Consider the following 24940-nt stretch of genomic DNA (forward strand, 5'->3'; position numbering starts at 1 on the left):
TTCTCAATTTTATTGCGACAGCAATATTCGAGAAGGCATCTCCGGTATTGGTTTCTTCCATCTTGAATTCCACGTCATACCACATGGATGTGTAGACGTGCGATTCTAGACGAGTGTCATCGACAGTTTGCGCTTTATTTCGTTTATTTCATTGTGACTTGTATTGCATCTGCTTGCTGCGAACGTAATTTTACGGTAAGGTGTGATTTCCGATAGCGAATTTCCTTCCCTTGACGCGGCGTTTTTTGTTCACTTTGTGTTTGTCGCGTCGAATTTACCTGTAGTCAGCTGTGTCCACAATAATGTGTATTTTTTCACTCGTTTCTTTTGTTTACACGAGCTTTTATTTTCGCTTAAATAAAAATTATTGATAAAATCGAATATAAATTCCAATTTTTAGGATTTTTCAATTGCCAATATAATATTATATATCATAGGTTAGCTTGTGTCTGTTCACATTTTATAACATGATGTACCACATAAGAAGAGAGAGATAGAGATAAAAGAAATATTCTTATCAATTCTAAAAAAAATTATTATATTGCAATATTGCTAATTATCATTAAATCATAATTCAGTAGAGTTCACCTAAAAAAAAATTTATATCTTAGAGAAAATACATTAACATTTTTTTAAACATATTACAAATATAGTACTGTATAATTTTATATCTAATTTGTTTCAGCATTTGTGTACATTTTCTGGCTCTAATAGCGTTTCATTTATTGTAAAAATAAGATGACTGACAGGTCTTTAACGGGTTAAGTATAATAAGTATTTATGTAGGTGTTAATATCATATAAATCATTCAATATGTCAAACATCAATAAGATTTGATTTCTAAACATTAAAGTTTTTAAAATAAATTTTACAATGTAAATATGTATAATCACTTTTAAATATAATTTTTTTATTAATAGACAAAAGAGTAAAATTGAAAGCTGAATTTTTTATTTGAACACTTATTTTGATTCTGTTATATAAACAGGCAAAAACATTTTAACAGGATAATATTGAAATTCATGTTTAAATAAAATATTCAATATATTTATAGAGAAAAATAATCACTTAAATATTTTAGAATTTGATGTTTATACATGTTGCACACACATTTACTTTTATATTTAAAAATGACATTTACACTTGTTTAAATCTATAATAATATACAACTTACAGAGATGCCAGTTGCACAATCCGAGGTAAAGTCCAGCTGGGCTGATGAAGTCGAGGAAGAGGGAGGAGCGTTGCCTGCGCCATCAGAAGTCTACGAGAATGGTTTCAAAATCCTCACTGAATACAAATACAATCAAGACAACAAAAAAGTCAAAGTCGTGCGTACTTACAAAATAGAACGACGTATAGTATCGAAAACGATCGCAGCACGCAAAAATTGGGGAAAGTTCGGCGATTCCGTCGATGACAGGCCGGGACCTAATCCAGCCACCACTGTCATCGGTGAAGACGTCTTTATGCAATTCATATCTAGCAAAGAGGAAGAAAACAAGGTAGAAGAAGATTCCCTGGACAAATTGAAGAGCATGGGCGATAAGGGTGTTGTCAAGTGTCGTAACTGCAACGGTGATCATTGGACTTCCAAGTGTCCCTATAAAGATACTGTTCTCGCTGGTGGTGAGTTACGTTTGTAATAATCGGCTAGCAAACATACATTAAGTACAATTAAATCAAATTTAATAAATAATTAAATACTATTATTTATTATTGTAAAATTCTGATCGCTAAAAATTTCTGTTTTAGGAAAAGTACCAGATGACAAGAAACCTGTAGTAAATGCAGGAGCACCCGGTGCAATGGCCGAGCTTAAACCACAGGGTGGCAAATACGTACCGCCCGGCATGCGCGACGGTGGCAACAAACGCGGTGACTCGATGCAAATGCAGAGGCGCGACGATACGACCGCCATTCGTATCTCTAATTTGTCGCAGAGCACGACGGATGCTGATCTGGACGAGCTCGTGAAGCCTTTCGGTTCTGTAGTGAAACAGTTCCTCGCCAAGGAAAAGCTGTCTAATCTCTGCAAGGGCTTCGCGTACGTACATTTCAAACATAGGGCAGATGCCGGGAGAGCTATCGCTACTTTGGATGGTTATGGTTACGATCATCTTATCCTGAAAGTAGAATGGTCGAAACCGCAAGTTCAAAATAATTAAGTAATAGATTAAACAATTCAAATTGTATGGCATACTGCTATTTACTTATTGAAAAAAATTCCCATGAAATAGAGAACTGTATTTGTATGAAATTGTACACATTCTTATGATATCTGAAATAGGAAGACAATAGTGGTCCATTCACTATATTTAACCCTAAATGTGAAAGTCGGATTATCAATCAGAGATTTTTGATATTTAGTAATGTTAATATATATATAAATATGTCGCATTCAACCAATGTAAAATGTAAATTTCTACATAAGAATCTATAATATATGTTTTAATTGATAAGATTTTCAATATATATTAATCTTTTTACTATATATTTCCTATGCATATATAATAAATATTGCATTACTCTATATGTTTATATATATTTATTTATTTAAGTGCATAGATTTTATAATATATTAAGTAAAAGATAAAAGATTTTACTTGTGTATTCATACTGTACATTCATTTAAATGTGGTAAATAGAAATTTTCATTTTACGTTGGTTATATGTATCGCGCGCACGTATTTATATATTATATATATAACAGCGTTCAGGCATGTATCACACAGTGTTCAATAACCAACTTGAAATAAAAATTTCTATTTATCACATTTAGTGTTGAATGTACGATGTGAATACACAGACTAAATCTTTTATCTTTTACTTGATATATTGTAAGAGATTTATGCACTTAAATAAATAAATATATATAAGTACTAAGAAAATAATATGTACAATATTTACATATATAATAAATGTATAGCAAAAAGAATAAATACATGTATTGAAAATTTTATTAATAAAAAAAAAAATATATTGTAAATTCTTGTATAAAAAATTTATTTTTTTAATTTTTATATATCTTGATCATTGAGAATTGCAAGAAAATCTACAATAATAGGAATTATTACCTTTAAAATTTGTGGAATCGGGATGATAGAGAGAGAAAAAGATGATGAATTAGACCTGGAATTTCATTTATACATTGATATTAGAAGTGTAAATCACTTAGCATATAGACAGTTTTATTTCAATATATTACATAGATTATATTGAATCACAATGAATGTAATTACATTTGGATTTGGCCGCGCGGTCGCGGTCTATGAATAAAGACTTAGGTACATATTTCCGGAATCGTAACGTTATGTCTAATACAACCTTATACAATGACTTATAGAAGACTCCTTGAAGGTACACATCCATCGCTAATTACAATATAATACATCATTCGTCGTATCCTTTTGCTCAGGACCAACAATATATGCTGTTAAGAAAAATAATTCACAAGTAATATAAGATGGAAAAAGATATTTTGAGGACAAACGCCGATGATCATTAGATAATTGGATTCATCATTGGATATTATAAGAATCAAATGAGAGGAAATATTAATGCAACTCGCAATATTCTTTTCTTACAAGGAATCTAAAACACCCTGTAATAATTCAATATTCTGCAAATATAATCGCCAATAAAAGATTGGCCAGCTGGAAAATGTATGATTAAAATTAACAACTATCTTGAACTTTGCGCAATACTTTGCACATTTATCCATGTAAAAATAGATCCGTGTAAAGCATACCGAATGGCTTAAAAAGAGATTAGGAGAAGAGATGTATATTTTCTCATCGGTAATATATTATATAATCGATATTAAAATTGCAATAATATACATATAGCAAAAATGAAAGTTTTAAACTCTGAATTATAGGTTCTTTAATTTTTTTCAAATGCCTACCAAATCTGTTTTGTTTAACATTTTTCTTTTGGTCCAGCCGGTATTCTCCTCGATTCACAAATTATGAGTTATCGCTACTTCGTCAGAATGCTGGGTCCAGCGGCGTGCTTTATCACGTGACGTTTATCTCCTCGTCCTCTTCGTTCTCCGTTTGCTCTTCAGGCCTCTGAGGACTCGTGAGCGGACTCACGTCGCTCAGATCCATCCTCGGCCGATCCCCATCGGCGTCGCTCAGATCTGGATTGGGATTGTTTTTGTTCGGTAACGTCTGCTCGCGCGAACCACCGGTTGCCAGGAGCTCTCGCTCCTTGCTGTTTCGCCACTTCATGCGCCGATTTTGGAACCAAATCTTCACCTGTAAACACAATCGTTAATCCATTATTTCTTGCAGTGAAACCCACAGTTTAAATTGCTTGAATATGATAAAAAATATTTCACGTTTTGTGGGAATTTTATCAACTTTTTATTATTTTTCATATAGTGTGATTACTACTGTACGATTAAACTAGCAAATATTTTTCAATTACGTTCACTTCTGATATTTCCATTCCATCGGCAGATGGTTGTATAGTTTAAATTTTAGGAACCGTTATTAGCCATCGACTGTTTTTAACACACAGATTTTGTCAAATCCTTGATTTATAATTACGATATCTATTTATACAAGATTTTTCACGCACTTATACTTGCACCTCGCCTAAAATGCAGAGAGGGATTACTGTACGAAACGACGTATTTTACGCGATACATGGCATAATCAAGGAGACCCTGTTACTCTCCCGCGTTAAGAAACCGCTGAACAGGCCAACGTCAAACACACACCGAGCATCCCCGAAAGTCCCTTTCACCCACCCTCGTTTCCATCCGCCTCGTCGCCCCATTAGCCGCTTTATTATACGCGTTCTACCTTGAGCGAATCGTTGACGACCCCAGACGCGGATTGATCTACCTAAACTGCTTTCCGAATTTTCATTCGCCGCGATGGTGTGCACTTGACACCATCACAGACTCACCACCTTTTGGGGGATCCGCGTGCTCACCTACACAAATACAACACACTTCGCGCTGCCCCTGATTGATGCCGCGGGACGTGATGTTCGATAATTTGCAGACGTTCTCGCCGAATGAACGCTCAGAGACGGAAACCATCTCCATTTAAAGATTCACTCTCGAGAAATTCGTTCGTTTTATTTGCGCTTTTTACTCTTTGCTTCTTGCTTTTTGCTTTCAAAGTCGACGCAATCAAACATTTCGTGCATTAAATATGTGATAAATACATATATATAAAGAGTGAACATTTCTGTGTGGAAATTTGTCATGAGGTAGCAGTTTGAAAAATAATTGGTCATATTTTCTAAAACAAGATCATCATATACAGAAAATCAAAATTAGCTGAGAGTGACGCATTTTAAAATTACGCGTAATTTTATTCAATGTAATAACACATCATTTTAATTATCTGTAAAAGATTAATTGTGATTTCTAGGAGCAAACATAATATAAACATCCGCTACCATTTTTATTCGAATAATAAAAATAACGTCGTACGATCTTTCGAATCGATTAAATAGGACCAAGAGGATGGCGTGGATTGTTCATTTTGAGTAATGCACGCATAATTTAGCGACAACGTTCTCGAAATATAATATTTTTTCACAATATGTTTCGCGCGCCGATGGGCGGGCCGAAGGATGACGCGGATAAAATTTTCGATACTTTCATAATGTATATCTTCGACGCACGCACGCACGCACGCACGCACGCACGCACGTATGCATCCGGCCGGCAGGGCGCGATGCGTGCATTTGACACCGCGCGCCATCATTAATACCGGCTCTCGACCTAGAGAGAGATTGAAATTTAATGTAATTTATTATTTTTTAATATATCCCAATGAAACGTTTTACGCGGATATTTTCGATGCGCCCGGCCCTCCATCCTCCTCTCCCCCTGGCCCCGGTCACTCGAGGGGTTGGGAGACGCGGGTGTGTGCGCTTGACACCGCGCGAGTTAAACGCGGGTTTTGACGCGTTAATGTGTTTTTCCGCTTTATAACGAGATCGCCGGGTGTATCGCCGCGTATTGAGAAAGGAGTCACGACCATAAGCGCTCATCGAGAGTACGAGATTGTTTACGCGAATGCTATTCAAAAGCGCGGACGGCTGCGATCATAATCGTGTCATTAATCGCAAAGATCTGTTATTAAAACGGCTTCATTTCATTCGGCTACTTTTGAATAGCTCGATTTTTATTTTAATTACTAATTTGATATATCGTATAAATTCGTCCAACATTATCGTGATATTGAATAAAGATGTGTTGAGGATAATTATTATAGTATCTGCGATAATATTATCGGATTTTTCGAGAAGAAAATATCAGAATCTCAAAGTGACAATGAAGAGTTAAAATTATTGTTGAAATTATAAACACCAATATTTTCTTTTCTATAATAATTCTGAAAATATGAATCCCAAAAAATGCAAATTTTAAGAAAAAAATTATTTATTATTAAAACAGTAATAACGAAATAAAAAAGTGATATAAACAATACAAAGTTCAAGATACAAAAAATTATAGACATAGTTTTTAAAATTACAAAATTTTCAATCGAGAGAGAATGGCGATATCTATTTCTTATCGATTAAATTTGTTATATTCACTGCGAATAATTACGAGGACCTCTCATTAAGTGCCAAAACGAGTAATAAAGCGATTAACGTAAACGTATCCGTGATACGTCCCGGCATCATTATAGACCTCACAACGCGACACTAATAATTCTATCAATTACATGATTCGTTTTATCGGTGTAACGCGCTGACTCGCCGCTCAACCAATTGCGTGTCAATAATATTTGTAGCATTTATACCTAACGCTTGTAATATTGCAGAATACGCGTTTAACCAGAAGTCAATCACAGTTCACACGCATGTAGTGCCGAAATCAATTCATCGCGAATTACGGTGAATTTGATTGTAGTTGCTGATAGAAATCCGAATACCGATGAAATTTCGTAACAAATATTAAATTTTGCTAGCGACGAGATAAAATTCTCAATAGGTATTTGAAAATGTATAAAAAATATGCACTGGATGACTCTCAAATTATTATTTCAATGTTACAAACTTTTGATGTTTAATATTAAATATTCTGATAAATGGTGAGAGGTTCTACAATTAAATTAACATTAACAAATAAAGTTTATTTTAAAAATAAAAATTTAAATTTAAAATTTAAATTTAAATTTAAATTTTTTCATCTATTCGTACATCTATAAAATTTAATTCGCAAGAATTTTTAAACTCTGCAATAAAAATTTTATTAACAATATTCTGATAAATGAGAGATTCTACAATTAAATTAACATTAACAAATAAAGTTTATTTTAACCAAATTAAAATTTACAATTTTATCATCTATTCGTACATCTATAAAATCTAATTCGCAAGAATTTTTTAACTCTGTAATAAAAATTTTATTAACAATAAAATTATAATTCTCATACTTATCGTTTTTCTCACATCTCTAATAAATCTCGCTTTTTTTTCAAAATCTGCTTAAAGAGAAATCAATCTTTAAATTTGACGAAGCATTTATTATCGAAAGCAATAATAGCGACGATTCGAAACATTTGGGACAGTCTCTTTTTTGTGTTGCGTTAAACAACGCCATAAATTAAATAAACAAGTTAACAAACGGCTGTAAAACGGCGGGTAATTATGCGTCGAACGCTATAACACGCAGGAGAGAGACTCTAAGAGGTGAGAAAGTTATATTCGTCTGTACGATGAATTAATTCACCTATATACTCGCCCCGCAAATTTTCATACGCCGGGATGTATGCGTTTGACATCATGTAGACCCTAACGATCTGACGCGCGCTAATACACTCTTTAGCTCTAGGGTGTTACCCAGACGAGAGACTCTGTGCACCGTTGTTGACCGTTTACTACAACCCCGGACCTATGCGATATCGTGGACGCGCGTGTGTTTGCGTTACCGCGCGTAAGTGACGCATGCAGTTTTAGGATATCTAACTCTCTTGTGTCTGAAAGCAATAATTAATGCATTCGCTCGACGCAAATATGGTTCGAAACTTTTCCACCTTTCCTCTGTGACCGCACGTTAAATTACCCTTAAACAATACGATGTACTATTTTGTGTTCCTTACATGGAAAACTTAATGCTACAATAGAAAGTGCACAATAGTAGCAAAAAAACTGTCAAAATTACGAAAAAAAAATATTTCTTACATTTTTCTTATTGTTTGAAAAATCAAATAAACAAATCCGGATTATAAAAAAAGTTAAAGTATCACAAAATAATATGGTTTTTGGCATCATCATAAAAAAAATATTTGTAATTAATATTTTTTTCAAATTTATGACAAAAACTTTTAATCGTGAATACCCCTTGAAATCAATTGCAAGAAACAAAAAAACGAGTAATTTACAGAAAGAGAGAGAGAGACAAATATTTTTCTACAATTTATAGTAAATAACTTTTAAACGAGCAAATGGATCTAAATCAAGTTTTGCACAAATATTTATTAAAATTTTCTTAATATATGTGAAAATTTTTATTTTACTGGCAATGTTTTTTCCTTGTCAAATTTGTCAATAATACGCGATTTTCTATAAGAATCAATAGTAACTTTAAACTTAAATAATTTCCAAACTGTTAAATAGAATTGTGCTTAAGTTTTGCATAGATATTCAGAAGAAATAGTAGAACAATCTACGAAATTTTCATGCTTTTGTCAATGTTTCGACATATGATATATACATCCTTAAGAAAGTAATGAGCAAACGATGAATTTCTCGAGATTATAGCGTACGAATGTTTCTCTTAAATCCTATATATATACAGTTTATCCTAGAAATTTTTTTTACTACGATATAAAATCACCTTCACGGAAGTGAAGTAATCCTATTTGACGGAACAAGAAATTTGTGTGGCATTCCTTGAACATACACTCGAGTGCTATAATAAAACGTATGTGATAATATACTTGGGTCGTTCACGTCGAAATCTAATTTTTTGACAGGTAAAGAGACAAAATTATGACCAGTAAAGAACACACGTTTTAAGCTCATTTTTTTACTGAAAGCTTGCCGCCCAAATATTCCTTCAAGAAATCAAACGGATGGAAATCTGAATGTTTGCAGTTTTTCCTTGGTTTTCTGGGAGATGTGTGTTACAGTGTGTGTTACAGTGGTTCAGATATCAGGATAACTCCTTCTATTTTGCCAGTATTAACGCATTGGTACGTCGATGGCAAAAATGCTGTGATGTAAATGGAGATTACGTTGAAAAATAAATATTCTTTACTGGTTATAATTTTGTCTCTTTATCTGTTTAAAAATTAAATTCCGGTTTTGTCATGAACGGCCCAAGTATAATAAAAATAAAAATAAGAAAATTTATATAACAAAGGAAAAAAGAACGCAATTTTGGCGCAAGATACTGAAATCGCGAGTTTTCCCTACCATCTCGAAATCTCAGATTCAGAGTGAAGAACGAGATTAAGTACGCGGGGATGAACGGACAGGGCGACGAAATCGGTAAAACGGCGAGCAATTCAACTTCGCCGAAAAGCGCGCGGCGGCGGCAGCGTTCTCTCAGGACGGAGGTGCTTTGTTACTTTTGTTAGTTCCCGGTCTGCCTGCCGCTGACGGGACAATCAATCACCGCCGTCTCTCGGTAAACGCAAAACGAAAAGAAGGAGAGAGAAAGAGAGAAACGGAGGGGTGGGAAAGAGAGAGAGCGAGAGGACCGAAGGGTGCGAGAGAAGATCGAAAGTAAAGCCCCGCGGTTTCCCCACGTTATGTATGCGAGTTGCCAGTTTATGCCACCACGTTTCGAGAATCCAAACGACGAAATCGGTGGTTTAAGTGGTTCTTCCGAATCCTAGGAGTCATACGGAACATTCAAAAGAACATTCGAAAATTGAAATAAATCATAAATTATGTAATTATTATTTCGGAAAATTTCTCATCATACGACGAAAAAAAAAATATCTTGAGATTGAATCTTAAGACTTTGTTCGTTTCGAATTCATCGACGTATAACTGTCAAATTCGTCGATGCGTATATACGTGATGATTCTAAAAAGACCCTCTTAACTTGAATTTCAAGCATGCTTCCTCAGAAAATTCAGCTGCGAGCGAGCAACGTGTCAATTTTAATATCTTCTCCCTCGGTTGTAAGAGAGAAGTGCGATATAGGTATATAATCCGTAATAATCCATAATACAAAACGCGTTAAGAATAAGAATCCGATGTCAATAAATATTTTTAAATTGTGCAGCCTAAAATATATAAATAGAAATAGATAAATAATAAAAGATGTTTTACATTGTTCTTTCCAAATTATATCGTACAAATTTAATCAAAGTAAATGTAATATTGAAATATTTATTAATAATAAACAACTAGCAACTATTATAGTATTGTTAAAAGTGAATAGTATTTATTTATATAATTATTATAAAAAGATATAATTTTTATTTAGTATTGAAAAATGTCATTTTTTTTCTCCTTATCCTCATTATTCCTTATTATTTTCAATCGAAATAAAAGTTGAACCATACATTAGAATAGTGAAAAAACGATCTTTGATTGCTCCATAATTAATTAGCCATATTCCATATTTAATTATTTAATTATCACATATTCTGACAGCACAAAGATTTTAATTGGCGTTAAATCTTGGAAAATTAGATAACGCATTAAAGCGATAATCGCTTATCTCCAATCATCCCCCCCTAAATTACAAGCGATCGGTCCACCCTAGGATCGTTCAAATATCGCTATAGTCGCTAGGATCGAGCATAACGACGACATCCGAAAGGCGTTATATAGAGTGCACGAGTGGGTAATCGTTAAACGATTGGCTGCGACCTCTCTCTCTCTCTCTCTCTTTCTCTTTCTCTTTCTCTGTCTTTCACCCTTTCTCCTGGAGGAACCCCGGGCTGGAAATCCTCCTCCGTTTAACTCCCTGCCCCATTCCTCGCACCCACGCGCCCGCCCTTACTTCCGCCTACCCTCATACACCCCCTCGTGCTTCATCCGCGTCCCCCTCGGTCGTCCCACCCCCGGCGCTCTTTCACTCAACCCCCTGTGCCATCCACGCTGTGCCTAGTGCGGTGGTGGCGCCAGCTGGTGCAGTTTAATAAAAGACGATCGATTATGACGTCGGCCTCAGAACTACCCCTCAGCTCACTCACTCTTGCCGCTCTCCCCGCCGCCCCATCCCCCCATCGGCCTGGTCACAGATCCTCACCCTCTCAGCCTCTCTTTCTCTTACCCGCCCCCGCATCTCTTTTCGGGGCACCCTCTCGCACGCTCGTCGATTCCATATCCCGGAATAACGTAGAAAGGGGAAAGAGGTAAGAGGGAGGATTTTTAGAGGGACCAGTTTAAAAAAAAAGGATTATATTCCGTATGAGGAGCCACTGAAAGATTTTTTCCTCGTACGTTGACTTAATCGTATGTAACAAGATGAATTTTCTATTATTGCATATCTGAAAAAGCAATTTTCAATATGGCGTGTCCACATATATTTATAATTTTCCACCAAAAGTAACTTAATTAAATTTAAAAAAACGTGCTTAATATTAGATATTGTAAAAACAGAATAAACTACCGACTCTCTCTCTCTCTCTCTCTCTCTCTCTCTCTCTCTCTCTCTTTGCTCGTTAATTAAGGAGAAACCATTGCACAGAAAAATCCATGGATTTTAATCGTCATACATTTGTCATTTTAATTCTCTCTTATTTGCCCCAATCGCTTCTCGTTCTTGGAGAGATTTTTTTCTCAAGATTATAAAAAAAAATCTCTCTCTCTCTCTCTCTCTCTCTCTCTTTCAATTTGTCCTTCACATCGTTTGGAAAGGGCGAGGTAAGAGAGGAGAGAGCTTCGGAGGATCGAAAACGCCGAATAGGAGGGAGAGCCAAAGGGATGACAGAGAGAGAATCGAGTAGGGGTTACCGTCCGTACAGGGGTACACGGGAGTGAGGTCAGCGAGACTGGAGGTGGGGGTGTGGGTCGCGGGGGTGGATCAAACGTAAAAAGTACGGCACAAAGCTGCCGGCGCGGCGCGATCCTGCGGGCGAAGGGCAGACGGCTGCCTGATGTATGGAAAGGAAGTCGCGCGATAATAGAGGGGAAAAAGGGCCTTTGCGGATTTATCGGCGCCGCGCCGACCGCCCTGGTGACGATTTAATCGATTGTTTTTCTCGGAGCGAATAAAGGCGTAATTGCGAACACCGGCGGTTCTCGTTTAATTCTTTGATGCGCGGCGTATGAAAAATCACCCGTACCACTATTCTTTTGTGAACTTACCGACTATTTGATTATTCAACTAAAATCCTACAGATTATCTTATTTAAAGTAAATTCCTCGAGAGGAGAATATATCTTCAATATTGCTTAGCGAATAAAGATACGTTGGTTTTCAATTTTAAATAGATATAAAATCTGTAATTTATGTAAAGAGTTAAATTTTTATGTTATAAATATCTTTACTGCAGTTTGCGAGATTGTAAGATTGAATTAGAATTAATCAAGATAAAAATACACGAGGAAAAAAAAAGAGTAAAATGAAAAATGTGAAATAAAATATCTGTCAATGATCAACTTAAAATCATTATAAAATTGTTAGTGATGTAAAAAAAACTACCTATCTTAACGTATTTAATTTTCTGAAATTTTGCCCGAAGCAAAATACATTTTGCAAGCGCAGAGCTAAAAACGATAAATACCACATGGCTGAACATATGTGATTACAATCGACTATATGAACATTTTTTTTGCTAGAAAAGATATGCTTAATATAATTTAGGCTACCTCTCTATGTTATCTTAAGAAATTAATTACTGCTAATAAAAAGCAAATAGTTCGGCGTTACACGAAGTAAAGCTTTTCAAGTACCTCCATGAAAGAGTACGGATATCAGTCAAGATGGTGCGATCGTAAAAATAAAAAGAGCAGCGCAAGCTGCCACGTCGCGATTCAACCGGAGATGAGCTGGCAATTGCTGATATAGAGCGAAAAAAGTCATGTGTTCTCGTATCGAGATGTCGTATATGAAAACTCTTTCCAGTTTGACGGAATATCAGACCGTCAAGTTTAAAGTGTCCTCTATCTAAGACCGCAATACATGATTCCGAACCTAATTAATCATATCTCTGACAAGAGTTAAAAATATATTACTAAATAATAAATAAACTGAAATTATATTTAAAAAAAAAAAAATGTAATGTTTTTAGGGATTATACGATTTACTTGTAATTAAAATTTTTCTTCGTAAATTCTGCGACGTGTATTACTTCGTCTATTGCAGTTATAATAGTTTTTCTTGGCATAAAGCCCTTTATATAAAGCGATGCGTGGCACGAATTTTCGCAATTCACTGCGGAAAAGAAGAATCCTGTATTTATCGTTATACACCCATTCGATTTTATGGATACGATCTCACGAGCACGAGAGAGGCGAAAACGACATCGGCGCGCGATAAAAGCGGGAAGGGACAGGAAAGGTTTACAATCGGGATATACAATTTGCAAATTTACAATCTCTCTCCGTCTGCATGTAGGACGTATAACGAGGTTGCAGTTGTGTGAGAATGGCTACGATCCGGAATCGGAAATGATATTTCCGAAAGAGATATGCGACCGCATCGGAGACGCGGCAGACATTCTCGTTGCAAAATTATTACTAAATATAAAAAAAAATATATTTTATAAATATATTTTTTATTAATACTAAAATAATCAGATTTCTTTAAAGAAAGATTAAAGATAAAAATCTTTATTTCGTATAACATGAGAGCGAACGAAGAGGATACTTTCTCGCGTATTAAACTTCGATAGTGCAATTAATCAATAAAACTGTATTTTTTATCTAATCTCAAGTCAAGTTTATTTTGATAGAATTTTAATTTGATTGTTAATTCAAAAGATATTTGATGTTGGAGATGAGAAATTGCGATGAATGATGATTAAATCCTGGAGAATATTTTGCATCCCGAGGCAAGATTCCTGAGGACGGCTTGTGTATTAAAACCGATTTCATTAAATGTTTATAATTTACATCAAAGTTGGATTTGTGCGTCTAGATTTTATTTTTCGCAAGCGAGAAAACGCGGTGACGGTAAAGCGATTTCCGCCAACGGAATCATCGATACCGCTTGATTCTCGGCTTTCGACTAATAACGGCGCACTCTCGCCATGAGTGATTAAAGTTGATTCACAAAGACGAGATCTATATGCATACCGCGGTATTGTATATTCATAGTTTCTTAGTTCCCGCGTTCGCTTCCGGCGCGCGGGAGGGGCGGCGGCGCTTTCTCAAAGTAAAATCCATAATGCATGAAGGTCCACGGGCTAAGCCGAAGAGCTTAAAGCTGTAAGATATTGCACGGCGTTATATTCATGTTATGCCCTGCGAGAGGCAGGCCTTTGTTTTTAATATCCGCGGCAGATTGTAGCCGGAGCGTTTAGGGTAACGTTACGGCCGACGTCCTTCGCCAGATTTTGATCCACCCCCGCGATCAAGATGAATGAACTTCTGGCAGACTGACATAAAAACGACTCGAAAAAAGGAGAAAAAAAATATATGATCCAGTACGCAGGTAACGATAAGTGAAAAGGCCCCTTTCTTTTTTTTCTCTCTCTCTCTCTCTCTCTTCCTCTCTCTGTTATCGTATAAAAGAATAAACATATCAAACTTATGGATACAAAGCGTTGAAATGATTCGACAGAAGGATCTTATTATTGTCTGAAATGCTTTCTTTCAAGATGCCACGAAAACTAATATCTAAAAACTTAAGTATAATTCTTGGCAAAGTTTTAGTATCTCACAAGCTCAGTTTTAAATGTTAAATTTGATGCAATATACAAGAGTAAAATTATTATATAATATTATACGAAATTTATAACTTAAAAATTAAAACCATAAAAAGATAAAATTAATATAAAAGATTTCAGAGAAAATAAAAACAAATTTTATCTTATGCAATATTTTAAGTAGTATAAAATCTTTTTTTTGACGCAGCGATATAGTCATATCGTATGTCTTCGCGTCAAAAAATTATATCAAAGGGATTGAACAGAGCCGAGAGCTACGAAGACGATCGTCGATCTATTATACAAGCTCACGTTATCGCGTAAGCAATGTATGCCTTGTAAGAGGATACGAAGAGAGAAACGGGGGAAGGGTCGAACGAAGTTGAAGAGAGGCGAATGAGATTTGCGACAGGCATATCAAACGTACATATCTCCGTCTTGAGCTTTGACGGTTGTGCAAATACAAATCGGACCAGCTCTCGGCCTTCGCCGACGGCGAGCGGCAGCGGCAGCGGATTGCTCTCGTAAAAGCTTGCCCAAGGCAAACTCGAATCAGCGGCGGCCCTAATGGCTACAAATTGATTTGACCGACGGAATCCGGGAAACTCGATATCCTCCACTTGTGAAACGCCAAACCTAATGGCCGATCTATCTAACGTGTCAACGTCAGTACCGTGGGAAAGGGCGATCTGCCCGACGTAGAAATTGAATAGAAGAGCGTTTACCTTCGTCGCCCCCGTCGCGATAATAATTAAACGCTGTTCAAGTTCATTCGCCTTCACAGGTGGACAATCGTCATTTCCCCATTTAAGTTATATGTATAATCCGTGTATAAATTTTTTTTTATGTAAATATCGATAAGTATTTAATGCATTGCTTTAGATATATTCCTATTTCTATAAAAAATACATTAATTTTTTTTATCGCACATACTAAATTAATTGAGTTGGCGATTTATAATTTATCTTATATATGAAAGGAAAGAAATCTCTCTTTACATAATAAGCAGAATTCTGCGTTTTGTTTTCTTTCACAGGGATTAAATAGGCTGCCAGCAAAATAAGAGTGGAGTCATTTTTTTCCCCTATTCTTTAATATAATTCGCGAAATCTGTAAGGGACCTGAGCAGAACACTCGCCTTATGACAGTAAAATGAAATGTAGAGGATTGGATAAGGATCTCTCGTCGCGATTTAATTTAATGCCTGGAGATATCTCGGCGTAAATGGCATTATTGTACATCCGTTGATTAAACGGACATCTTTGAAGAAAAGAATTTAAATTTTCGTTCAATAAAATATAAATATAACTTATTGTCTGTGACGTATCTTTTTTTTTTTTTTCTTCAAAATATCTGTGTGTTTACGTAAAAACATATATTGATTTTTCTTATCACTACGTCAGCCAATGAAAGAAATAAAATGATAAAAAAGTTTGCAATGCGCGTATAGCGCACTCGGCAATTTTTCGCTCTACTTGAATAACTCGAGACTTCGATTCGGACGACGTTGAGTAAGTTCCGTGAAATCGGCCGGGCGCAAGTAGGATCCGTGCTTTTATATCGCGAGTTAAGCTCGCGGCGTGATACTGACAGCTCGGGCAACTTGTAAGAAGAAGGGAAACCGCGCGCCCGCGTCGGTTCTGATTATTAAAAAGATAACAAGCCCCGGGGGCTCTCTTTAATTTTTCCGTCGTTTCCGCCGGTGGGTCCGACATAACCGGAGACGTCCCGGGCATAAAAGTGGCCGGCCTCCTCATAATACCAGATAATTTAAGGTCGACGGCGTTGATGAGTTCTACCTACGGGCGACGCGGAAACGATTCTGACAAGACGTTGCGCTGCCGTCTCGATGTTTCCCAAGACGGGATTTAAAAATGAAAAGCTACGTCTCTTAATCTCCAGACGCGTATACCTCTTAATCTTTTAAAATTTATTTTAAAGCTTAATATGAGCCTGTCATCAACTGTCGACATTTTCATTCTGAAATATCATACTCTTTTAATTACTTTCGTTTATTTAATAATTAAAATTTAGAAAGAATTATACTCTTTTTGTCTTGAATTTTTCATTTTTTAGGACACGGTCTTTGTTACGAGAGATCAAAGAGATAAATATCTAATATTATTTCTCTCTAATAAGTACATATATAGAAATCTCGATAGAGTGAGCGGCTTCGTGGCTTTTGAGAGCCGGGCTTTCGCGATAAATCAACATCTTCATCTCGTTAAAGGCGCTGAGAGGCATAAGGGTGTAGTAGCCAAGAAAGGGGTTGGCTCTCGCTCACCATCACTAATTACTTTAGTTATCCCCCTTTAACCCTCGACGTCCCTCTTAAACCCACCCTCGTCATAAACTGTAGTGAAGCCTCGAACCTGTGTGAAACGGCACCTCGCCTTCTCTCATCCATCCTCTTTCTCTCTCTCTCTCCTTCTGTCTCTCTTTCTATCCTGCTGCCTCTCAAAGTACAGATTACCCTTGGAAAAGCTTTATTATTATCATCCACCCGTGGCACCGCAAGTCCTTAATTAAATTCGAGAAAAGATTCATGGGTCCGGCACAATTCAAAGTACGATAATTCGAGGTAATCTTCGAATTGCACATGTTTCTTTAAGGATACCGTATTACAGAAATAAAATCTTTTGCTAACAAAGACTGTATTTCGAAAAGACTGGAGAAAATTTGACTGAACCATCGAGTGTTGATTAAAAAAATTCGTCATTAAATTTTTCGAAAAATTATATAATTAGTCTCGACACAAAGTACTTTTAAAATAAATTAAGATATATACACGTAATAATGTGTGCGATAATGGGCGGAGATGGCGATAACAATGCCACTCCGACACGCATCCGACATGTCGATAGCTCGATAACTTAGATTGCAATACCGGTGGAAGTTCCGATAGCGATATTATCGCGCTCGCGCACGGTACATTAAGGGAGACGTGAAATTCGGCATCTGCTACCAACACTTCGCCGCTATTAAGAGACATCGAGAAGAAGAAAGAGAGAGAGAGAGAGAGAGGCAGAGAGAAAGAACTATCATTGGACAATAATCGCTTTTATAGGTGTTTGTGTGGCGAACCGTGATATTAGATAGCCGGCCAACGAGTGCGCAGAATCGCAATCCTCAAATCGCACCAACTCTCTCCGGGGGCCCCGGGAACACCCTCTAATAAAGTTGGGAAAAGTTTCTCTCTCGCGCGATAAAAAGTAATGTTAAAGATATTGCGGGTGCGTTCAGTCGGAGTTCAATTGCTTTTAACGACGGGATCAAGTTCGATATGTACTTACAAACCTGAATCGCATCGCAGCGTCCAAGTATCATTTCATTGGAATCGAGCAATCAAAATTGCCGTTTCGTTTCGATATATTCTGCCCAAGTATCTGTCGGACGAATGTATCTTGCACTTTTTGTTTTACTTCCCCTATTTTATATTTCAAAATTAAATCTCTCTGAGACACAAATTTAATTATATTTATATTGAGTACGAAAAAAGAAAGGGAGAGAGAAATTAATTAGAAGAGGAAGATTTTACTGACTACTGAATCAATGTAAAAAAATATCTCGGTCCTTTGCGATATACAGGATGTCTGGAATTTCAGCGATCAAGGATGTTTACGCGTCTAATAACGGATTCAAAAATCCGGAAGCTATATTCGCCATATGTATTTACGAGACGCGAGTTTCACTCGGGGCGCGGATTTTATTCGCCGCAATTCTTATCACGTTGTTCGCGATCGTTCAACGACGACGCGGCCGCGGCGGAGAAGAAGGGCGCAAAATCACCTTTTGTATGCGGATTGCGGAATCGCAAGAAATGTCAATTCACTCTCCTCTCGGCGAGGACGGTCCCCGTGTGCACGTACGCGCGCTTGATCCTTTGATTTTCTCGTAAAACCAGCGACAGAGTGAGCCTCGACCAATGGCGGTGAAGGCATGGCGCTCGAGGTGTGAATTATACATGAGGATATATCCCTACATACTGGTCCTCCACACCGCCCTTTCTCCCTTTCCCGCGCGTCGCACACCGTTGTCTTTCTTGCTTCTCCGTATATTCACCACGACTACCATTCATTCAACCAGACACCGCTTCTTGTTTGCTCTCGCATTCGCCAGTAGCACATCTCGATTGCACAGAGCAGTAATTATTTAAAATTTTTAATGATTAAATTCGATTCGATTGAGAAATCAGTGTTTGTTCGTGTCGGTTACCTTCTGGATTTTATTAACTTTGTTCAAACTAGAATTAACATTCGTTAAATTTATACGTAATAAAAATCTTTAATCTTTTATAATATTTATTCCATTTATGAGATAATTCTTTTACCATTCGTTCTTTTCTCTGCTTCTTGTTTGCTGTCGTATTCGCCAGTAACACATCTCGATTGCACAAAGCAATAATCATTTAAAATTTTTAACGATTAAATTCGAACGAAGAATCAGTTTGTTCGTGAGATTACCTTCCGCATTTTATTAACTTTGTTCAAACCAGAATTAATATTAGTTAAATTTATACGTAATAAAAATCTTTAATCTTTTATAATATTTATTCCATTTATGAGATAATTCTTTTACTATTCGTTCTTTTCTCTGCTTCTTGTTTGCTCTCGCATTCGCCAGTAACACATCTTAATTGCACAAAGCAATAATTATTTAAAATTTTTAACGATTAAATTCGAACGAAGAATCAGTTTATTCGCGAGATTATCTTCCGCATTTTATTAACTTTGTTCAAACCAGAATTAACGTTCGTTAAATTTATACGTAATAAAAATCTTTGATCTTTTATAATATTTATTCCATTTATGAAATAGTTCTTTTTTATCATTCGTTCTTTTCACTCTTTTGTGCTCACCGACTGTCATTCTTCCAACTAGATATCATCTCTTATTTACTCAGTTGAAAGATTCAGTGCAAGGACGAAGAAATGCATAATTTAAAAAGTCCATTTTAGACAGAAATTCAAATAAATTTCACAAATTATTTAGATTAATCTTATATAAATGGATACTGAATTTAGTTATTTTTAATATATATACACCGTATCTTCCTCGATCAAAAAAATTAATTGTGAAAATAATCTAAAGATTAATCAACAATCTATTTATTTGTGCGTAACACATGTTCCAAAAAGGGCATGATTATCCTAGATAGAATTACTCTTAAGTACCGATTTGCATATGTGCGTATCGCGGACAGTATCGACGTATCACGTTGATACATACAGGAGAAAGAGCGAGCGTGACTATGTATTTGTGCGTGTGTGTAAGAGAGAAAGAGCGAGCGATTTAGGCACATAATACCCAGGTTCGGGGTTAATCGGGCGATGCCAGTTCATTAATTGCACACACGTAGGTATATACGCGTTGCTGTTCGCGTGCACATGAGAGCCGGGCATCCCTCGTTGCCCCGGTTCGACGACGGTAATGAAACTAAACGATATCCGCGGAAATGGCACTGCGAGTTAGTTTCATTTGATTTCATGAGCGCGATGCAATCGTTTTCGAATGTCCGCGATGTACGGCAGCCGTCAGCGTAGCCTTTTATTCCATTTCCGGGTTTGTTCGCGAATCGGAATCCATATTTGAATAAATTAATGAGCGAACGAAGCGTTAATTAATGTCCCGGAGCAAGCTCTCGGGGGATATATGAAATTTTGGGGAACACTGTGGGAGATAGAATGTGTCGTTAATAGAGATTTGCTTATCGCAATTATAATTATCATTTCCTAGCAGCAACAGGTATATGATATTATATTTAATGTGTTTCAGCATAATATTCTTTATAACATGGATAACTGTATCTAATATATTTAATTCCACATTTAACATAAAGATCTTGTAAGAAATCAATTCAAGGAGCATTGCATTTGACTAAAATAATTACATGAAGCTAATTACATTCAAAGTGCATATTATTACTATTATAATTTAATGAGCTATGATTGCTCGTTCTTGAAATCAATATATGCACTTCGCCGCGCAATTATATGAACTCGGCGCATTAAACACACATGTACCCTTCGTTCGCTCATACTCGCGCAGCAAACGGTTTCGTATTCAACAAAACCGAGCATTAGTCTCTATCAATCTGCCAAATGGAGCCGCGAGAGATAGAGATAGAGTTCTCCATAGCGGAACTAAATTCGCTCGTCGCCGAGTACGAGAGATTCGTACTTCGTTAGAGTGACAATTAGTGCCCTAATAAGGTCATTAAGCACAATATATATTCTCCCGTGTACCTTCCCAGTCTTGCATGCGCCCTAACTGCTCGATTACGGTGGCCCGTTATCGAGAAAACCAGAGAAGCGATTATCTCTCGCGCGGAAGTCATTTTGAAAATCACTTATTTACCGTCTCTAATAGACTCTTTCTCGCCGACCTAATTTCTCAGAATCTATATAATCGAATTTAGAACCTCGTTATCCCAAGATTTTAATGAGTAAAAAGGGCCATAAAAATTATGACGTAAATATAAGTAAATTATGACAAATGCAAATTTTGTCTATTAAAATAAAATAAATAAATAAATTCTATCTAATATGCTCGACCAAAATTTCTACAAATAATTCAAAATTTATATAATCGAGTTTAAAATAAAAATTTGAACACAAAAAAAGATTTATAAAAATATGACAATTTATCGATAACGACAAAATCCTTGTTTTTATGTGTTAGAGTTAAGTTAGGAAAGTTTGTAGTTTATATAATTATGGTTTAAATTAGCGCAGTTGCACTGTGTATTAACTTGAACTACTATTGCGCCTAGGAGATCATTAAGCACGAGATTAAACACCATACGCCGTCTCTAATGCTCACGGCGCAGCCTCTCGATTGTAATACAACGCGAGCACATCCGCCTATCATCGCGTATGCAAATTTGCCTGCATATGACATGCCTGATGCGATTATCGCGAGCGAGGATTCTGGATCACAAGGAATCGAATTATGCGCTTCGATGCGCGCTATAATTGATATGCAATTGATTTCCGCGTTCAGAAAACTGTGCTAACGAGAAGAAGCTAAACTATATCTCGCTGCTTACAAGTTTGTCGAAATTGCACGACAATAATAATAATATAGAGATATATACATAATTATATATCAAATTGATTTCAAATCGTCAGTATTCAAATACCGAAGTAAGTATCAAAATAATCGCATAGTGGAATAATATATATTCCAATTATTAGCAGAGAGTACTCAAACATACAAATTATTTTCTGAATATTCTACGAATATTATATAATAAATATATCAAAAATATTCTACGAATATTCAAAAAATTCCGTCCTTGGATATTCAAGATATAAAAAAATTTTTTTATTTTTTGTTTAATGCAATATCAATTCACTTACTTGCGAGTCTTTGAGGCCCAGTTTCTCGGCGAGCTTCTTACGATCCGGTTTACTGATATACTTTTGTATCTGGAACCTTTTCTCGAGTCCGCGACGCTGGAGATCCGAGAAAACGGCCCTCCTCATCATTCCTCGGCGTGGTTTCCCGCGCGCGTTCGTCGCCCATGGAAAAACCAAACCGGTACCGGAAAAATCACCGATACTACCCTGGATAGCGCCTGGAAACACGGCACCTCCGCCGGGTGTGCCAGGATGATGACTTCCGGTCCCAGAGCTAGCAACTGTCAACAAAAAGCATACAAAATGCGTTGACGACATACATGTGCAAAAAATCTATCTATGCAATATATAAAAAAAAAAGTTTTGATAATAAATAATCTCTAAATTATCTATATAAATCTTTAAAAAAAAAATGAAAATATATTTCAATAAAATCATCGTAAGGGATAACGTAAGAAAGCGAGTGATAACGTCATTGTTCATTCGCGCGCGAATCGCTTGATAGCGGCTGTATCAAAGTCATCTAATAACGGACGGGCAATTGAATCTCCAGATCGTGTCTGCGCGATATTGCCAAGCTGAGCATGACGGTATTATCTGCACCGATGATATTTGCACGCACTTGTTGCATGCGTGCATTTTGCCTTGTGGCGGAGCATGTACATAATATGGTAGTGCTTTCACTGCACTTCATATGCACTCCATGTCCCATACGAGCCTACCTATAACAAGATATTCGATAAACCCGGCGTATGCGCGCGGCCCGCGCACGTGGCCGCGCGAACGCGGCGTTTATACGCGCGCGTATCATCGCTGTTGTATGGCGCCAGATGCCGAAGTTTCGGTTTTAATCGTTCGTCAGGGATACGTGAGTGATTTCTGCATCGCCCGTCTCCATCGCGCTTGTTTATTAACAGTACGCAAATATATAATTACAAATACGCAAAACCTGCAAATGTCATCTACGATACGAAATATTTTATACATATCTATGACAACTTGAAACAATTTAAAATAATTAGAAAAATATATTTAAAAAGATGTCAACAAATTAAGAGATAGTACTCTGTATCCCCTAAATATACACGAGGCAATAAAATTGAGCTTAGCAGCGTTTTTAAGAAAAGCAGTTAAATGTTTTTATCTGCAATTATAATTAATGTTCGATTAAGCTAAAATAGTGTATTAATTTGTTGTCATTTAGTGACAACGATAATTTCGCATGTAATGTTTTACCTGTCAGATATGGGCCTCTGTAGAACAGTTGTTGCAGCGTATGATGAGCGTTCGGTGGCAAGTGTCGTTGAGGGGGTTGATGACTCGGCCTGTGATAAGGGTGATAAGCCGCTGGCCTCGCGATCGGCTTGGCGATATTGTAACCCGCCGAATTTTGTAGATTCTGCAAAAAGGCGGGTATCGCTTCCGGCGGAAGTCCTTGAAAATTATCTGTACAGAGAGACAAAGTTTTTCGCATTAAATAAGATTGAATTAAAAAATCTTTTTTTTTTTATTTTATTTACATCTCTACGTTGACGTATAATCGCAATTTATATAAAATACTTTAATTTGTATCCGATTTGTCTGTGTATTTATAGTTAAAAATAATAGCATCGTATTTCCGGTATATCAGAGGCTAATTTAACAATCGCGAATAGTGTGGCTTTATTGATGAATAATTTGTAAAATATTCATACTAATTCGTGCAAGAGAGGATCGGGCGATGTTTTATGCAAATTTTAAGGCTGCCGGATATGAAGACGTAAACCGCTCGGTGATTAAACATGTAACCCGCCCCGGCTGTATTTCTCGGTAAAATGTGCCCGAGGTAGCGGATTTGCGTGCGAATACCCAAGTCGTCGTATTCCTTCGCGTTGCATAATTCGGGCCGACACCCCCGTGACTAAAACCCTCCTTAACTGCTCCAGGCGGAGTCCGATCTCTTACGAAGCGTACGCTTCAACACCTCTAGCCGAGGGTAAATAGTCAGATATTCGTGTGACCGAACTGCCTCCAAGATATCTTCGCTCTTATAAGTGAATAATATAACGCGACCGTGTCGACATATCATTCGTTTATGAACGCGTTAGTACTGTTATTCGTTTATTACCATATACAGTTTTGGCGAAAACTTATATTATATTTTTAAATGAAAATATATGGTAGAAAATCATCGAAGAAAAGCTTTGATATTATTAAAAAGAGTGTATAAAATTTTTATTTATTTTACGCGCGTACATTTTTATAAAAATTTATAATACTACGATATATGCTAATATTTATTTAATAAATCTTTTCATATTGATACTTCTTTGTGATTGATCTGGTTTCCTATATTATATTACTATATATATAATTATAATAATTCAATAAAATCTTCTGCCATTAATAACGGAATAACGTTAAAAAATCTCACCACCTCGCGGCACTTTCGTGTATCCCTCGTCACAATTCCGTATAGAAAGATTTACCGACAACACGAAAGTTAACTACGTGCCCTGACGCGTACCCACCATTTCGAGAAGCAGAGCCCAAACATGAAAGAAATCTCGGCCGACTCTTCAGTTCACCCTCCGTCGAGGGTGAATTCGTCCACGTATCTCCACATTAATAATGCCTAAGAGGGCTAGTCGCCCCAATTGTGCCATTTCTAACATGTTTTTTTATTTTTTTTTTTTTTTGCAGCGTTGCTCCGCCACGCCCAGAAAGAAAGAGAGAGAAAGAGAGAAAGAGAGAGAGAGAATGGTCTCGCTTAAAAAAGTGACGTGTTTAAAAATAATAAAATAATGGAAGTTCCGAGGCCTGCATTCGAGATAGAAGGAGAT

General features: G+C 36.5%; 2 protein-coding genes across 4 annotated transcripts in view; one reads left to right on the forward strand and one right to left on the reverse strand.

Annotated features, from left to right (window-relative positions):
- Window positions 1-31: 31 nt before the first annotated feature.
- LOC115233740 (eukaryotic translation initiation factor 3 subunit G) lies at window positions 32-2928 on the forward strand. Of its 2 annotated transcripts, XM_029804293.1 has the most exons (4): window positions 33-195; window positions 686-760; window positions 1177-1629; window positions 1756-2928. In XM_029804293.1, the coding sequence occupies exons 2-4, from the start codon at window positions 739-741 to the stop codon at window positions 2166-2168; spliced, it is 888 nt and encodes a 295-aa protein (XP_029660153.1). In that variant the 5' UTR covers window positions 33-195; window positions 686-738; the 3' UTR covers window positions 2169-2928. The 2 variants fall into 2 exon arrangements, with proteins under 2 accessions (XP_029660154.1, XP_029660153.1); XM_029804294.1 differs by lacking the exon at window positions 686-760 and having other exon boundaries at window positions 32-195.
- A 529-nt stretch (window positions 2929-3457) lies between these two features.
- Window positions 3458-24940, reverse strand: part of LOC115233742 — a 51511-nt gene continuing 30028 nt past the window's right edge. Inside the window, exons 2-4 of one of the 2 annotated variants that reach the window (XM_029804297.1) lie at window positions 23355-23564; window positions 22119-22399; window positions 3458-4262 (exon numbers count right to left, since the gene is read on the reverse strand). In XM_029804297.1, the coding sequence (XP_029660157.1) occupies window positions 4020-4262; window positions 22119-22399; window positions 23355-23564 (734 nt within the window). In that variant the 3' untranslated portion in view covers window positions 3458-4019. Of the gene's footprint in view, window positions 4263-22118; window positions 22400-23354; window positions 23565-24940 lie in introns of those variants that run through there. The other variant, XR_003883833.1, reaches the window with a different exon arrangement.

Source organism: Formica exsecta, unplaced genomic scaffold, assembly GCF_003651465.1.
Source record: "Formica exsecta isolate Colony F162 unplaced genomic scaffold, ASM365146v1 scaffold188, whole genome shotgun sequence".
Taxonomy (NCBI): Eukaryota; Metazoa; Arthropoda; class Insecta; order Hymenoptera; family Formicidae; genus Formica; species Formica exsecta.